Below are 19,340 nucleotides of genomic sequence, written 5' to 3'. Positions count from 1 at the left end.
ACCATTTCTGGAAAGTGGAAAGCCGTGCAAGCAATGCACACTGCAGGAGCAAGGCATGTAGGTATGTAAGCAAGGTCGTTTCATAAGATTCCTCCAGCCACTGCAAAAGGTGCGCTTTGATGGGAAGTGGAGGAACAGCTGTGTAAGGTGAGCACATATCATCAGAGGTCAGAAGGGACTAAATCTGATCACGGGAGGAGGGGATTCTGTCTCTGCTGTCTGGAGGACTGGGAGCTCTAGAGAGACATTGTGATGGTGTTCAGTGAACAGAAGCATGGGGGCACCCATTGCTCTTCCCTATAGGGCCTTTTGTGGACTTTGAGATTCCATATTGCCCAGTAAGGACATGTATACAGTGAGCAGAGCCTGCTGGGAAGGGTGCTCTATGCACAAGTGTGTAGAGACGAGTGTAGACATGCAAATACAGTAGAGATAGGGCAAGAAAGTAGCAATTCTGATACTAAGGATCAATTCTGATAGTGAACTGGCCTACTTTTAATACCTTCTTTAATTCATACCTAATTTATTTTTTTGTGATATTCAGATAACAGCTGTTGACAAGTGTGTTAATTAGTATTTGTCCATTATCAGAACTAACTATTCCAATATGGAAATGCAGACTGTTTATTTTATTAGCAATCACCAATGACCCATATCCAATAGATGCGTGGAGCTTCATTTGCTAAGATGAATTTTATTGCAAGCATCAGAACATTCAAACTAAATTGGGAGGCACTAGCACACATAATTATAAAGCCTGAGTCTCATTTTGTCTATCATTAGCCTGTATACTATGAAAACACTATCTGTGGCTACAGAACGGGACTAGGGTCATTATTTTAGTCTAATTTTATGTCCCTCCACTAGTATCAAAGCTGAAATCAGCTCCCCAAAGAGCCTGTGGGTTTCACGAATACCAAATGAAAACTGGGATAGTTAAGAAGGCGAGGAGGGAAAATGAGGAGAAGATAACTACAGGGTTCACTAGAGTCCAGGGCTGTAAACAGGAGAATGCCATCAATGTTAGGTCATCTTCTAAGGTTATCACCGACATCCATTTTCTCCAGGTCAGCCCCCTTATCATAGTTTTGTTGCTGTTGTCTTTTCAGGTTAACCCTTTTTAAATAAAAGTGGCAAAATGTGAAATAGCTAGGACTCATATGCTGCTGGAGAGACAGCATTTTGGCCTTTTCTGTTAATGATGAGCACTCCAGTATCCTATAACTCAGATTGGGCATCCTTAGATATATTCCGAAAAGAAATGCGTACAGGTGTCTTCTCAGAGACATGCACAAAGATGTTAAAAGTTGCATTATTGGTTATAGAAATGAATGGAACCCAAATCAACAAAAGAAAAGATAGATACACTGAAATATTATATGGCAAAACAAACTAATGAACTACTGCTATATGCAGCAAAATAAATCTGAAAACTAAAAATTTGAGCAAAAGATGCTACACATACACACACATAGGGTAGGCATCTGTTTTTGTAAAGTTTAATAACAAGTGAAATTCAACCATACAGCTCAAAGTCAGAACAATGATTACTTTGAGTGAAGAAATAGAGGCAAGGAATTAAGATGGGTGTGAGAGTGTTGGCTGGGCTCTTGGCTATAACTGATTTCCAGGCTTGTTTGGTGGTTATGTGGGTATTTATTTCAATTTGTGAGAATTTGTTGAGCCATATTTTTGCCTCGTCTACTTTTTACACCTTTCCCCCCACAATAGCAACAACAAAGCATTTTTAAAAATTAGGTTTAGGTGTAAGCATTAAAAGTAGAATATTGTTATGTTCCTAAGGGCAAGACGTGTTTCAGTCTTTAACAGTGTTGTTTTTCAAACTTTTGCAAGTGCCTGGCACTTGATAAAATATCAAATGAATGCTTTTCAAAATATTAAATCAGTGAGGGTATGGGTTATTTTTAAAGATTACATGTTTGTGACAATTACCATGGTAAAAGTCACTCATTTCAAATAAACATATAGAGAATTGTAGCTGATATTAAAATAAGTATGCCGTCCATGTAATTGAAATCAATATTTATGTTCTATTAAGATTGCCCCATAATAGTGTTCCCCGAAGCTAAGGATACCTGACCTTTTGTTCCTAAGACAATTTTAAGTGTCGCATAGGCATAGTATGAAAAGACATGAAAACACATTCATAGAAAACTTTTTCCTTTTTAATTTCTTTTTTCAGTACATCCAATTATAATGACAAAGTCTCTTTTTATTTGTAATTTGTCTTAAGCACATTTTGCAGTTTGCTTTCCTAATTTCTAGGCAGAGCAATATTGAGTTCTGCACTTCTGGTAGAAAACAATATATAATTATGACATAATAATATTATTCTGGTTTTATGGCATTTACTTTGTAATTGTCTTCTGTTATGAAAAGTAAAACCGATTTTCCAGGTTTTATTGCCTTTATTAAGTGTATTAAATAAATATATTCAAAAGATACTAGTTTTAATATAACTGGGGGAAAAAAGTAACCAGATGTCATTTAGATATGACAAAAACTGTGAAGGTGGCTCAATTTGGGAAACAGTTCCTCATAGATTTAGATTTCTTGATCTTTCAGTTAATTACATGTATTTTAGACTTTTGTGCAAGGCACAGTCTCAGATGGAAAGAAGTGCAAAGTTCAGTGTTGATATCAAAACACTTGCCTAACCAGGTGGTGGTGCAGTGGTTAGAGCATCGAACTGGGATGCCGAGGACCCAGGTTCGAGACCCCAAGGTCGCCAGTTTGAGCACGGGCTCATTTGGTTTGAGCAAAAGCTCACCAGCTTGGACCCAAGGTCACTGGCTCAAGCAAGGAGTTAACTTGGTCTGCTGAAGGCCCGCGGTCAAGGCACATATGAGAACGCAATCAGTGAACAACTAAGGTGTCGCAATGCACAACAAAAAACTAATGATTGATGCTTCTCATCTCTTCATTCCTGTCTGTCTATCCCTATCTATCTGACTCTCTGTCTCTATAAAACAAAACAAACAAAACAAAACAAAAATTAAAACACTTCTCGTCTGTTTGTCTATTTGAGGAGACAAATACCTGAACAGCTAAAAAAAAAAAAAATGCAACAGTTAAATATTAATACAAGACAATAATAAAAAACACTGTCATGGGGTAGGATCTGACTAATCTCTGTCGACCAGCATTTCCAGCTTGATATTACGGTTATTTCTATCAGAGCATCTCTGTCCTCACTTCCAAATTTTAATTTCTGAAGTAACAATATTGATCTCTAGAACATAAAACATTTTGGGTAAATGCTAAAACTTTTGGTACCTTCTCCTAGCAAATAGAAGGTCATATATATAAACATGCAAATATTTTATTTATTTATAAGGTCACAGGTGGGTAGGAATATTTCTGCATAATTCTCATGGTCCATGAACAAAAGGTTTAGGACCTAGATTTAGGATAGTTTAAAGGTCACTGAGAGCTAGTGTGGCTATATAAAACTATCTATAACTATATATAAAACCATATCTATATAATACTATATATAACTCTAAGAAAGCTAAAAGTCAGTCATTAATTTCCAAGCAATTGAACATTGGTAGGTAAATTGAAACCCTAATTTGTTTCTCAAATCAGAGACATACTTCTTCCTTAAGAGGAAAACTGATGGTATTTTATAAGAAGTACTTCTCCTGATCCAAACCCCTTGGTGGAATACAATTCAAATTCTTGACTGCGGCTGCAAGACCGTGCGATAGGAAGCGGCTGTCTGCCTCCCAAACCCTCTCTCCTGACTTCTGCATTCTTAATCACTGTCCTCCAGCCATTGGTGCCCTTTCTTAGTTCCTTCCTCAAACCAGGTTCTGAATGCGTTCAGGGTCCTTGCACCTACTCTTACCAATGACAAGAAAGGTCTTCCCCTCAGTCTTCTCATGGCTGAATGCTTTCATCCCCTTGTAATCTCAACATCTTATCCATTACCCAAGAGTCTCTCCTGGTCATCAATCTAAAGTACATCTTTTCTTGGTTTCCTTCATGTCTCCACACATTTTTAGTTATTTCTTCAACATTTGTCATGATCAGAACTGTCTTTGTTTACTGTCTGCCTGTCTCCACACAGCAAGGTCTAAGGGGATTAAGAAGACGTCTGTTTTTTTTCTCCCTGTTTTATCTCCAGTACAATGTAAAACAAGTACTAGGAATCCAATAAATATTTATGGCAAGGAGGCCAGAGGCATGAAGAGAGAAATTTGTCCACTTTGCGTTTATTTTTATTCCACATTTAACAAAGCAATTTAGAGCTCAACAAGAATCAAACGATATCTCATGTTAGCCTATTTCAAGCAGCAAAGGGACAGAATCATGTAAATTTGCGGGCTTAAAAAAATGGTTGGCTGGAAAATGTGTATCTGGTTATACAACTTACTTAAATCAGAGGCAGTAACTGAAACAAATCGATATAAAGGTAGAACGCTGTTGCTAAGTAGAAGTATGGTTACGTTACATAATATATTGCTATGATACAGTGTTGTGTTTTTAAAAGCATGTTTTTATTCTAGAATATAAGTTCCACAGGAACAAGGGCTATGTTTGGCTTTTGCAATGCAGTATCTTCAATATCGGGTGTAGTGCCAGGAACATAGTGGATAATGCTTAAACAAAATGTGATGCACAAAACAAATAAGAATTAAAATGGTCACTTCAGATCACCAAAGTCAGAGGGTGCCGTCCCCATCTCCAATCTTCTGCTTTACGTGCATCTGCATTTTTCTGATCAATTTCATCCATTAAGCATCTATTAAGAATCTGCTTGGGGGATTACTTAGAGTCTGAAGTAAAGAAGAATAAAATTAAATGAGGAAATGTCTCCCTCCCCACACGATTCTCTGCAGAATTTACTGTAATGATCATTCATTAGAGAAATTGATCTGCAAAATGCAAATAGCATCAGGTCTACAAAAAAGAGATCCCACCATGGACCATGGAAACTTTGTTAATGGCCTGTTGACCACATAGGTACCTGGCAAATTATAATCACTGTGATGGATGTTTAAGGCAGTGTTTGAGTACCAACATATCCTTGGTCTTATGACACTGAGCTGATTTTATTTGCTGTTTATTGTATTTTATAATATAGTTTGGGTGAAGTGACGTGATATGACTAGTAAAAATTTTTTAATCTATTCAGAGTCACTTTTTTTGATGACTATTTTTTCATACTTTCAAATATGTTAGCTTAGTTAAACTTATTCATTATGATCTCTCCTTTTTAACCACAGATAGAAAAGATTTATAGTAAGAATATCTCACAGATTCTAAAACAGAACCCAGGTGAAGATTTAGTATGAAAGACTAAAAGGTTTAAAAGGAAATAGAAGAGGGATAAGAAGCCCTGAAAAGCGTACATGAGAAGGAGGTAGGAAAATAAGACTGCTGTTTTTCGGAATCTCATGAACTACTTTGTGGCAGTTGAACTTGTGGCTGAGAGAGGGCAGGAACTGGTGCTGGAGAGGGAAGTTATCAGGGATCACATCACAGAGGACCATATTGAGTGATCATATGCCCAGTTTGCCTGGGCAAGTTCCAGTTGGCACCTGTGGTTCTGACATAATTATTCATAATTATGCCCTCTTTCACTCTACAAGTGTCTCCATTGTGCACAATAAATATATGATTATATTGCCTCCAACTCTAGGTAAGACAACTGTATGTTATCTTATGGGAGAAAGAATAGTTATTGCAAAGCTGTAATATAACAATACGTATAACATTACCAGATTTATGTTTTAAGAAGTTGTTCTAAAGTGAAATTGTCTTTATTTGCAGATGACAATGTTATATTTAAATATCATAAAGTATCTACAAAAATATTACAAGGAATGACTAGAACTAATATCACAGGTATGCATTAATATACAAAATAAATTGCTTTGTATAATAATGATAAAAATTTGGAGAATAAATATTAAAATAGAATGAAAATATGCAACATACTTAAGAATAAACTCAAGAAAAATATTCAAGATATTGACATTGAAATATCCAGTAAGTGAGAAGAATTAAAGAAAACCCAAAAAATAATGATAGGCAGAGTGTATTTATACATTGAAGGATTTAAGATTGTCAAAAATGTCAACACTTTCTAAATTGATGTCTATTCAACACCATTTCTATGAAGATACAATGGAACTTTTTGTTTTGTTTTGGTATAAATTGGCAAATTTTCTAAAGCATATCAGGACACGAAAGATTTAAAATAGACAAATTGGTTTTATAAAAGAAGAACACATACGAATGTGTTTCACACTTACTACCTGATTTTATGATTTCCTGGAAAGGTACAATGATCCAATTCATATAGTGCTGACATAATCATCAATAAGGAAATCAATGGAATGGAATACAGATGTCAGAAATAAACCCAGATGTATATGCTAATAACATTTTGGCAAAGTTACTAAAGTTTCTCGATAGAAAAAAGAAAATCATTTCAAAAATGCATCTGAAACAATTGCATGGGGGGAATAAATATTAACTTATAACATGTATTAAATAAAAATAATAATTTGGATGGATCATAGAGCTATAACTGTAAAGTTTCTAAAACCAGATGCAAATATCTTTGCAATTTTAGAGGAGGCAGCAATTACTTAGAGAAAACAAAACAAAAAAAATACCCAAATTAAAAAAAAGACAATTTTTACTTTATAGCCAGTAAATAATTAAATAAGTAAATTACCCAAAGACAGGAAAGACATTTTACTACATATATCTGACATGAATTTCTACTTAGAATTTATGCAGTATTTCTTTAAGTCAATAAAATAAAATATAATAAAACAAAACCAAAAACCTGATAGATTCAACCAACTTCAGCCTTACTCTATTGGCTCAAATGCTTTAATTAAATATCCAAAAGTTGTGGATTTGTGAGAGTTGATGAGGATAGTATACCATGCTTTTAAATTGTGATTATTTATAAGGAACTAAATATAATAGTTACTTGCTTATTCTATTAGAATAAGATGAAGGAGGGTGCTGGAAGAAACTAGTTAAATAGATTTTAAGAAGCAGTTGGTAATTTATTAGCATATAATTACTATGATCTATAGATATAATCTTACCAAAGATTATAATGTGTCAATATTGAAAAATCACTGAAGCACTAACATTTTGTTCTGTATGTATAGTTATAGGCCACACACAGGGTATTTTGCACTTAACTCAAAAAGCTTCAAAATATACACTGTTTCTTGATCCTGTTACATCCAAGTTTTCATGCTCTAATATTTCTGAAATTAATTGAAGTTCACAACTGGTATGTATATTTAAGGTGGTTAAGTTTTGTTTTGTTTTCTTTCCCACTATTTGACTGTATTTGACTACTTATTTTGGATTGACAACTCAGTGAAGGCAAATCAGTTGCAAGTAATGGTGGGAATAACCATTTTTATGACTGTAGCTTGAAAACCTATAGGACGGAGTAAGTGGAGCAAAAACCTGTCAACTGGCCATTGATTTGTAAATTTAGTCTATGTTTAAATAATGTCATATGTGGACATGTTGCTTTATTTAATTTTATTTAATATGGTTTTTGTTTATTACATAGATCATTTTTTAGAATACTAAAGAAAACTAATTTTCAAAACATTAAAAACACTTTTTTATTGATTGATGTTAAAGTGATAGATCAATTTGTTGTTCCATTTACTTATGCATTCATGGGTTAATTCTTAGAAGTTTCCTGACTGGGGATTGAACCTGCAACCTTGGCATGTCAGGATGAGGCTCCCAGGTCAGGGACTCAAGACATTTTTTCCTTTTAATTTGTACCACTTTCCCCCTCAAAAAAAAAAAATACCATTCAATTCCAGGATAAAACCTCTCCAATTGAGGGCAAAAAAAAAATTTCCACAAAAACTGTTATGACCAAGAAAAGTGTTGGAATATAAAAGTCAACCAATTAGATGATTGTTGATCAGTTTCAGCTGGATGGTCGATCTCAGTTTATCTGTCCTTGACTTTCACTAAAGCTAGACAGCTGTTCTAGTCTCTCATAGCACCATGTGACTTTCTTGGGTAGCATTTATCCAAGATAAAATTTAATAATTATGTGTACAGCTCCTTGATCATTGCTATCTCATGAGATTGAAACTCCACAATGGCAGACATCATGGCTTCTGCTGCCCCATAATTGTGCATCTGGCTCCTAGCATAGAACTAGCTAAAACAGTTTACCTAAATATCAATATGTTTTGTATCTACAAATAGTTTCTCTCAATTATGTATTTCAAATGTGTTTTCAAAAGCAATTTATAAAAAAGGACTGACATAAGGTGAAGAGATTAAGGAAAAAACATATGTATATGACATGTAGCCCAGACAACAGTGTGGTAATAGCGAGAGGGCAAGGGGGTGATGGGTTGGTAGAGGTGGGCAAATGGGGGTTTGTGGACATATAAGACTTTCCTTGGGGAGACAGGTGTATGATGCACTGTGCAGATGATGTTTTATTGAGTTGCACACCTAAACCTGTACCCCAATAAAGTTATTAAGTTATTATATTATTAATATAATAACAGAAAAAAGGACTGATCACCTTCAAAAACAACATAAATAAGAGTCAGTCATTTATTGCTTTCTACCAAGATTATATTGACAAGTTATTTTCAGTTTATTTTGGCCATTTTATCTAAATGTATCCAAAAAAATTACAGAACTCAGTATATATTTGTCTCACTATATAAATTTGAGTAGTGCAACTAAAATTGAGTTTATAGTAGGGTTTCCATGATTACAAAGGATCTTTCCTTGTTTTCCCCACTATTATGTTATTTGGTATTCTTAATGGTTTTCTTTATGAATGGGTGGAGAGTGTAATACCAGTACTCCTTAGCATTTACATGGCACTTTATAGAGTTATACAATGAGTTTTATAATAATATAGAATTATTACCATATTTTGCACCCATATAATGCTAGAGATTTAATATGATTTGAAGTTAAATTTTACTTTTAACCTAATGTGTAAAATAAAAGAACTTTTTATTTTCTTTTAAAGGACATTTATTTTCTAGAATAAGAAGGAAATGAATAGCAAATTACACTCCCACTTAAACAAACTGAAGGGGCCTTTTATATCTTGAAACAATCCAATTATTTTCTTAGTTTTAGAAAGGAAAGGGGTGACTATACTTGTGTCATATGGCATATAGACTAAAATGAGACTAGGAGTGGCTAAATCCTCTTTTACAGATAAGATTCAAAGAGCAGTGGATGAGTCCCTTAAGCTCTTTCTATCTGATTTTTTTATAGTTAACAGAAGAATAAAATATCTTCATCTAACTTACAAGGCTATAAAGAGAATAAGAATAAGCACACAAACATTCTAAGAAAAAAACTAAAGCCCCAGTTTCTAGAAAGTATCTTCTTATTCCTCTAGAAATTAAACTTGATATTGAGTAATCACATGCCAAAGTTATTCAAGAAGTGGCATATATAATTGAGGTTATTAAAAATGTCAACCTTGGGTATCTACATATTGAAGATATAAATATCCAGATATTAAAGTGGTAATAGTATATCAATTTTAATATTCAGTATAGTTGCCTTGATTTTGTCTTTTATTTTTCATGTATTTTTGCAGAAAAAAAATGCAGCAAATTACTCTGTAAATTTGCTCAATGGAAGAGCAAGTTCTGTTCCTTGAAAATGGAATGACGTGCAGAAGCTAAATTTCTGAATAATGATTGAACTGCATATTAAGCTATGCTTTATATATACAGACATATAACTATTAAGAAAATGTATTTTCTAAGCATAATTTGCTCCAGGAACTAAATAATACCATTGAACATGTTTTAAACTCATAAAACAACCAAATAGAAGATTATTTCTAAGCTTTTCTTTCTACCAAAACCATATTGACAAGTTATATTCGGTTTGTTTTGCCCTTTTATTTAAATATGTCCAAATAAATTACAGAACTCAGTATATATTTGTCTCGCTATATGAACTTGGGTTGTGCAACTAAATGAGTTCATGGCAGGGTTTTAGGGATTACAAAGGATCTTTACTTAAGAAGAATTCCTTGTTTTCCTCACTATTATGTTATTTGTTATTCATAATGGTGTTCTTTGTGAATGGGTGGAGAGCTTTCAATATAAAAAAGAAGACAAATTTAAGAACTGTGATTAACGGAGGCTGAAGATTTCAAAACATGCCACTTTATAGATTATTTTAATTTGTTCGTTGGTCTCTTTGGAAGTAAGGTGTCTATTTTAGATTCTATTGTCTAAAGATAGAATCAAATAATTACAAAAATTATAGCTGATAAACATAGATAATCTAGACTAGTTAACTCCTGTTGTGAGAAAATAGTGTTGACGGGGTGTAACTGGTCAAAAATTTCATAAATTAGTGACAGATCTAAAATATAACCAATTCTCATAATCGTTAGTGTATATCTAATATTTAAATATTTTTTGAGTGACAACTTCAATCTATCTTTTATTTAGACACACGAAAGGCATCTATAGAAAAGGGCGTACTAAAGTCGGAGTGGCTCTGGCTCTGGCAGGACTTCTGAGGCCCCAGTGGAGGAGAAGGAAGGGGTCTGGGTACAACGGTGAGAAGTACTGGGTAAGGGAGAGGTGGGGGCCACTGAAAGAAGAGACTTCAGTTGGATCAGCACTCTTGATAGGTCAGGGGTGGGATTCACAGTGACCTTGCTGATCACTATTTTGGGGGACCCAGTCAGTGATGCCGACTGGAGTGAGAGGTGCTTCCTGGTTCCTGGAGGGCATCCACTGAGGGACACAGGACAGGAAGCCCAGCATGGAATACACACATATACACTTATATTATATATGTGTATATGTTTATCATTATATATCTATAGCTATCTCTATCCTCATCTATTTTACTTTATTGCTTTATTTATAAAGCATATGTTTTATACTTCTGTTGCTTTTAAGCAGGTCATTTAATCTGTATAATCTTGATTTTTCTAATCTGTCAAATGTGGTTGACAACTACTTGAAAGATTTTAGCAAAAATTAACATATATTAATTCATTAACTATATTTATACATTTGAAATATATAATTGATATATTAAAATATACATTATATATTACTATTTACATGTAAAATTTTGCTTTAGCATATGTATGTGCATGACACAGATATATATATGAAAGTGTGAAGTTGATAATATGTTGTGACTATTTAGTTTCTGATGTAGGGGTCCAGGATATGTCACCCCAAGATGCGCTTCTGTGCTTTGTGGGTTATTCTGAGCTGGAGGAAATGGAGACCAATGGGCTCAACAGAAATTTCTGTCCCTCTCCATCCTCAACTACCTAACATGATTTGAATTAGAGGCCTTGCCCGTAATAAGAAATTATCAGAAATAACCTATTGTGACCAATCTATGTGGCAGGAAAAGCTACATCAATTAATGAATGTCTGCTTTTCTTAACCCTCTGAAGCCCCAAGGGGCCTTCTCTCATCCTTGGGTCAGAATACCAATGTATATATCACATTTTCCCTTTTTGTCTCTGAAGCTGTCATGTATGTGAGGTTGCCGTGTGTACATAAGTAATAAAATAAGATTATTTTCTTTTCTTAATCTGTCGCATATAGATTTAACTCTTTAACCAGCCGAAAGAACTTAGGACAGTGCAGGAAAATTTCATTGCCTACACTCACTTTGAAGATGTCACATAGATCTCTCATAACCCAGTAATAGAGGGATGAATTCTTCTCTTCGCATCTATCCGAATAAATTATCATATCTGGAATGCCCACCCCAATTGAAATCCTGAATGTTTAAGCACTTAACTTGTGCTGACACCCATAGTGGTCAAACTATTCCTGAACTGTGCTAATTATAGCTTTTAACCAATCTTCTGCGATCTGTGAATTAAGCAGAAGTACTTTGGTGAACCATGTAGGGGAGAAAACATAATATTCTCTCTAACTTTTTAGGTTCTTGGCTGTAATAAAAAAGACAGAGTAAGAGGAGAAAAACAAACAGAAGCTTAATAATATGTATAACCTCCTGTACACTTACTTGGGCGAGACCCAAGAAAACTGAGTAACTCTCTGTAATACCCAACCCACCACCTTAAGTACCATCTCCTGCTAAAACCGATAGGACACAGTAAAATGAAGGTATAGTTATTATTAAGATTTAAGTCCATGCCTTCTCTATTGACAAGTTTCTACAGATTTAGTCATCCTTCTCTTCCAGGTAGTGGGAGGGAGATACCCTTACAAATGGAGATTTCCCCAAATATCTCTTCCAAAAGGGTAGCTTCTACTGGCTTTCAGAGTTTCTCCTGTGTCTGCTGTTTCCTAAAAATAATCAGCCTGAAATAGTCCTTATGCCAAAGAGACTTTATTTTGAGATGGCAAATTCTTCTCCCTTTCAACTAGAAGTATGTGTCATTCCAGGAGAACTTTCTTGTGCTTAAACTGTGGCAAGTCTGTTTCGGAATGGCTAGGAAATTGTAACAGAGAGAAAAAGGTATAATGTAATATTTACAACAAAGACAAAGTCTCTTAAAGTTAGCCTTAACTTTATTTCAATCTGAGCAGAAATTCTTGAAAGAAGCACATTTTAAAATATGTAGAACAGAGACTACAATAATTGAATATTCTACAATTCAATTATTTTGAGGAGATTAGATCTTAATTCTTCTAAACTGAATCTATCAAGCAGACATTTATGTAACTAATGATTTAAATTAAAAGCCAATTTAAAAACTGCTGCCTATGATCTAGGTGTTTTGTCTAGATGGTGGTGGGCAGCTGGATTCTGGGAAATATTTGATGAGTAGGGTTTTTTTTTCTTTATTTTTTTCAGGTAGATGTTTGCCTCAGTGTAGACTAGTTGCAATATTATGTCTACAACTAAGCAATTGAATATGCTGAAGAAATAATTCTTTTTCTAAATAAAAGCAGGTAGAAAATTAGGAAAGAATAAGCTTGTCTGTAGAGATTAATTCTAAACAAACAGGGTTATAGTGAAGTCACAATACTCCCTTGCATGCATGGGCATACCTGCTAAAGTTAAAAACTCTGACAAAGGTAGTTAAGGGGTAAACAACTTTATCTGCCCATAAGAAAAGTCACCACCTGAAATCGTTTTGTTCAGGCAGGGCCTAAGAACAGAATGTGTTTACAAATATTTAACTGGAAGTATTTTTTAAATTAAGTGCTAGCTCTTCAAAGTAAGGGTTAGATCATCACACATTTAATTAAATTAACCTCTGTTCAATCCATCCTTGAAAATGAATTCTTTTTTACTTGAAGCATACTATAAAACTTTATTCTAAGGAAAAAAATAACATTTTAATTCACTTAGATAATTTTCTTCTGCATCCCTATTTCTTTCTTCCTTTTAAGGTATTTTTACTCTGAGATAGAATGTAGTTACATCAAAAGAGTATAAAATTGGGAAAATTGTTTTAAAACCTCTGTGCATGAATATGTATACATAAAGTATATATAGTTTGAAAATGCAATTATGTACACATGCATACATACCTTTAAATGAGAGAGGTCTCTGTTTATTTTCCAACCAGTGTTTTTCCACATATATGAGGTGGGTTTATTAAAATTCTTTATAGCTATTCCTCACCTTTATGGTTTGTATACTAAATTTAATAATTTACACACATATAAAAAAATTCTGAGGTGAAATTGACTCATTGTGCTCAGCTGATTAGTAAAATGGCAACAACCAAAGCAATTATAACCACTAAATATGGTGATGAACTAACTTTGGAAATCAGCCATGCATATACCACATTGCTTCAATGTGTGGTCTAGGGGACTTGTTGAAAACGAATATTCCGGAGCTCCCCACCCTAGACATAATGATTCAGAATCTTCTAGAGTGTGGCCCAGGAATCTCCATTTTAGCAAGTTTTCTGGGAGATGTTTGTGACAGCACTGTGTACAAGAAAGTGACCGTTTAGATAAATTTTAGTTTTAGAAATGGACTATTTCACACATAAGAAGAGATATTAGCTATTAATATTCTCACTTCAATGCTTTCTGTTTCATATTTTCCTTTTTTGTCAACACAACCTAATGAATTTAGTCAATCTAATGAAGGGGAGGGGGGGGACATATTCTTTAGAGTTATGTAATTAAAAAAGTCAACTAAATGTTTCTTTTTCCCTTCAACTTGGTAGGTGGCTGTACTACCACGCTTTTCTCCACAGCCTCTTTCAGATTGTCTCCTAGGGTCCCACATTTTCCAGGAACTTATGGTCCTTCTCTGGGATCACTTCCAGATCAAAGCTTCCATTTCCATCCAGCCCAATTCAGCCATTTAAATGGCCTTCTTATGGGATTGCAGCAAACTGAAACTCTGATCACATTCTCTGCACCAGACTGCAAGGACTTGTTTCTCTCATTATTGAGAAAATGTGGAAATCCTCCTATTGGAGAGTTTACATGACACATAACTCCCATTATTTTGAGCTATTTAAAATGCTCATCTAGGCTACTATGGTAAGAATTGAAAATTAAAATGTATTTCTATATTTTACTTTTTATAGGATACTGGGAAAAAAGTGGAACTGTTGCAAAAACATAAAATATCTTGGATATGATACTATTATGAAAAAGGAATAAAATTACACTTTTTTTCTGGTTAAAGGAAGACCATTAGAGATAAAATATATAAGAATGTCCTTATCGATTTAGTTACAAATGTGTTTACTGAGATGGATGTAAGATGAGGAGGAAGGAAATACCTCTTTCCCTATGTCTTGTCTAGATTTTAATCCACAGGTTTTGTAAATGGTAGGAATATGAGAATTACATTTTTTATCCATATGCAACTATCAACTCTCTAATAGGTGAAACAAGTTAAGAACTACACACATTAGACAGAAAAGAAAGTGTCTGTAAATTTTGAATACCAAAGTGTTTGTATCAGGACCTCACTAAAATGGACTTGCACATTAGCCATTTTCTGTAGAAAGGCCTCTACTCATCTAAGAAAATGACTTAATCTTACATTTATAATGAAAACGCACTCTATTTTTATAGTGAAGAAGGAAAGTATGAAAAACTCTGGAGGAATTAAGCAGACCCTCTCTCTACTTAGAAACTCCAGCTGAGGCTCTCACTCACTGTTTTGCCTACATCTCTTCCTTTTCAGAAATCTTCTTCCATTACCTCCCTTAAAGAATGATCAGAGTTAACTAGTTATTTAAAAATAAACTAACTGTTTAACCCCCGTATCTTTTATCTCCCATTGTTATAACTACTCCAGAAGAGTGACAACTTTCACAAAAACCTTAGGGCCATACTGAATAGATTTTATCACTGGTTTTTCTTTTCTTGGGGTGGCGGTGGATTTACCCTAAATACAGAGTTTTATTTCAAACATGACAGAATAGCAGAGTTCAAGTAATGTAAATAGTAAATCTCTAACCTGCCTTCAGTTCTTGCTGGAAATCCTGAGGTATGTTTTGAGGTTGGGGGATGTTTAGGTGGATAGACAAATGGAGGAATATTTCTTTGGTACTTTTGGTGCAAGGAAGTTCAAAAAAAATTCAGGTGAAAGCACTTCAGATCACACAACTGCTGAGGGTTTTTGGATTCCATCCCCTCTTCCTACCTTTTCTATTCAGTGAAGCAAGTCTCTAGGAAATGAATGCATACTTTACAATGGGCCATCACATTCCCCTGGTTCAGCATATTTTTCAACGCTGCAGCAAGACCAGCTTTTTCCCCAGACATTTATTCCTCCATGCTTTCATCAACTGGGTTCTCTATGCCCCAACGTCCCCTCCCATCTGAAGGAGGCAGTAGGGATAATCAGAGTGGGGTCCCGGACGTCATTAGTTCTCCTTGGCTCTGCTGGCCTTTTGTCTGCACTGTATGGATGTCCTGTGTAAATTTAGGGGTGTCCTACCCGGTTAAACAAGCCGCTTTCCATTTGGCCCTAAGCGGGACTGCTGTCCCTGGTGCTGAACCAGGTTTGCGCGTCAGGGAGCCAGCTGCCGGGTCAATGGGGCTGGATAGAAAACCTGGCTGAATGATCTTAAGAGTGCCGAAGTGCAGGAGCAAGTAATACTTCGATGCACAAGAGCAGAACCCCTCCCCCAAACACACATCTCCCGGGGGTGCGCCGGGACTTCATCTGCAGTTTTCTCCTCCAGACCCCCGCCCCAAACGCCTCCAACATGGCCTCAAATGCCGGCATGTATCAGTGCAGCCCGCCTAGATATCATTTTGCAACAATCCCAAAAGGCTACTATTCAAACACAAAGTCTTTGTGACGTTAGGTTTTTCACTCTGAAACAAAACAAATCAATGTAATACGTTAAAAAATAAACGAAAATGACCTTTCTCTTCCCTCTCTGCTTTTCCTTCCCCACACGTTGACAACCCCCTGAATTACAAAGCCCCACATTCTGGGGGAGTGTTTTAAATCTAGGTGGTCTCCGTGTAATGGCACATCCCCACCCCTTCCCCCACCTCCCTGGAACAAAACGAAGCCGAGAAAACGGCACATCTTACCCTGGGTAGAGCATTAGCAGGAGCAGCATCCACACCGTCATTTTCTGTGAAGATTCAGGAGTCCAGTACACTGAGGTTCCTGTGCTCCATATATTTGGCAAACTCATCGCTTTTTTTTTCCCTCCTCTGCTTCTCGCCTGCCTCTTGGTTGCAGAAGAATCCCTCCCCTTTGTATTATTATTATGCTTATGATCTGATTGTGGCTCCCCCCACCTGCCTCTAGCGGGTCCCACCACCGGGGAGATGTATCGCTACCAGTTTAGGAAATTAAAATTCGGGGGGGGGGGCGGGGAGGCAGAAATAAGATCAGCACACACGCTTGCAGATACCATCAAAGCGTCAGCTCTGGGAGCTGCTTCCAAGTCTGGGGGAATAATATAATTGAGACAGGGGGGAGGGTGCAGGGAGAGACACCCAGGGACAAATCAGGGGGAGAGAAAGGCGTGCACAGGGGTACACATACTGACACCCCTCACACTCACACATACTCCTCCAGCTTCAGCGTTATAGTTGTTTTTTTTTTGTTTGTTTTTAATTTGTTTTGTTTTCATTTTTTTTTCTTTTAGAGTGGGCAGGGGTGTGTGTGTGTGTGTGTGTGTGTGTGTGCGCGCGCGTGTGTGTTTAAAAGAAACAGAAAAATCACGAGAATCTCTGCGTGATCAGCTGTCACGCAGATTAACTAGGAGGTCAAGGTGGAAGAGCCAAACGCTGCTGCAGCTTGAGTTAACACATGCGTGGTGTCTCTCTGGCACGTTTTAACCCTTTACTGCACACACACACAGGCAAGGACTGGCTTACATCCCCAGGAGAGCCCGGGGATGCTTTAGCTGGGTCGTGAACAGAAGGGCTGTCTTCTCAGATCTGCCAAAAATCCTTATTTAAAATCCGTAGTCTCAGAAATCATGATTGCGTTGTGGGGAGGGGGGTGAGGGGATCAGAGTGCAGGGGAAGGAAAGGCTGTCTCTCTGCAAATTGTCCTGTTTGAAAACCGACTGGAGGGCTTTTCAATTTGACTGAAGGGAGAAAACATTGCTTGATTTGAAAGACAGGAAGAAACTGTGCTCCCTAGGATGCGTTCCTACCCTTTTCTTACCTCCCTCCCCAGTGAACAGGTGAAGTCCCAAACTACTGGATGGTTGAAGAATATTAGCCGGAGTATGACATATAAACCACAAAACAGAAGGGACTTTTTGAAGGGAAGTAAGACAAAGGGAGAGGGTCAAAAGGGCACTTAACAGTATAAAGGGATTTCTATTTGTTATGCATTGTTGACTTTTTTAAAATTTATTTATTATTTTGCTTCATGACTATCCTGAGCATTTCTGGGGTGAATGAGTGGTGTTGGCTGGTGTTAGCATGCTTCCTTCTTGCATTGTATATTACCATGGATAGTGATCCAGGAGAGACATCCCTTTAAGAGAACTAGTTCATACATCACAGAGGGAACTCCATTCATTGATCACGGAGAAGAAAGTGGAGGAGTGTTTCAAGGTTCCTGTAGAGTTGAGACCACAGCAGAGATGTTCATGTAGAGATGCAGTTGAAGAGAACCAATTGGACCTCTTCCTGGCACATAGCAAGGGATTATATCAAAACCAGTGCCTTTTCTATATAAGCTAAGACTTCCCAGGGAGGCAGCACGAATAAGGAGTTAAGGAGTCATAGGAATAGAACCTCAGGTCAGGTCCACACTCCATCTCCAACCCTAAGATATACCCACAGAAAGCAGAGAGAATTACTGATGGCTTCTGCTCATGACAGAGACTGAGGAGGCACAGGCAGAATAGGGAGAAAAAAGGCCTAACAGACACACCTGGACACCTGCAGCCTTTAGAATTCTGCCTTCTTCAGTTATTTCATGGGATTAGGGAATAATCCAATTAAAGCTACAGCATCCACTGCCATAGTCAATTGACTTCTTTCTGTTACAATTGAATTTGAGGCAAAGCACAGGTAAACCCCTTTTTTGGTAATTCTCTTGTTCCTTGCTACACTGCAAGAAACTTTAGCCCTCTTTATATTTATAATTTTTTTTTTTTGCAAAATGCCCAGGTCACTTATAGGTGAACACTTGTTTTTAGTGAAGATATTTGATCATATTTTTGTAGGTCCAGGTTTATGTACTCAGATGCCTACAAAGACCAAGTAAGTGAGATAACTTAAAGAAACGGGCTGGTTGGAATCAAGGAAGTGATTCTATTCCAGTCAGAGGAAATAAAAAATTATGAGCAATGTCCTGATATTTAAAACACAGGAGAGGCCAAACCAAGTACGTGTGCAGGCCATTAGGCTGTAAATATTTTTATACCATGCAAAAAGAACAATCTATGTGACAATGCTATCTTCTACCATCCAGAACATTTTCAGTCTTTCCAACGGAAGTTTCTTTTCCTTGAGTTTAATGACAAACACATGGAAGTTGGGAGAATAAATTATATCACCTTCACAAAGTAGTCATTGATATACTGGCCCCTTGTCAGTATCCTAATGATCGCTATGAGTTATAATCAATTTTAATAACAAAATACCTCCCGGCATATTAGAGAATTCATAGAGGACAGTTACTATTTATAGTATCTGGGTCCAATGTTAACAGTGCCTTTCCTGGCTAGTATTGTGGGTCTTTCCCATCTAGTGGCTGTGCTCTGTAAAAAGGTTATTTTCATATATTTTCTAAGATTTTCCAACACATACAGGGTGAGGCAAGGGTAGGTGTACAATTGTTCGTATAGAAAAATTATATGATAATTAATAGGTAATAATATAAGAATGAACTCTGTGTTTCACATACTCACAACAGCAAACCTACTCTTGCTG

At 36.2% G+C, this 19,340-nt stretch overlaps 1 protein-coding gene across 2 annotated transcripts in view; it reads right to left on the bottom strand.

The window, feature by feature from the left end:
- Window positions 1-17,062, bottom strand: part of GABRG2 (gamma-aminobutyric acid type A receptor subunit gamma2) — an 80,441-nt gene extending 63,379 nt beyond the window's left edge. The window contains exon 1 of one of the 2 annotated variants that reach the window (XM_066342581.1): window positions 16,524-17,062. In XM_066342581.1, coding sequence (XP_066198678.1) covers window positions 16,524-16,630 — 107 coding nt within the window. In that variant the 5' untranslated portion in view covers window positions 16,631-17,062. The remainder of the gene's footprint in view (window positions 1-16,523) is intronic. The other variant, XM_066342582.1, reaches the window with a different exon arrangement.
- Between the last annotated feature and the right edge of the window lie 2,278 nt (window positions 17,063-19,340).

This window comes from Saccopteryx leptura, chromosome 6 (assembly GCF_036850995.1).
Source record: "Saccopteryx leptura isolate mSacLep1 chromosome 6, mSacLep1_pri_phased_curated, whole genome shotgun sequence".
Classification (NCBI taxonomy): domain Eukaryota; kingdom Metazoa; phylum Chordata; class Mammalia; order Chiroptera; family Emballonuridae; genus Saccopteryx; species Saccopteryx leptura.
This window is presented reverse-complemented; position numbering and strand designations above follow the sequence as displayed.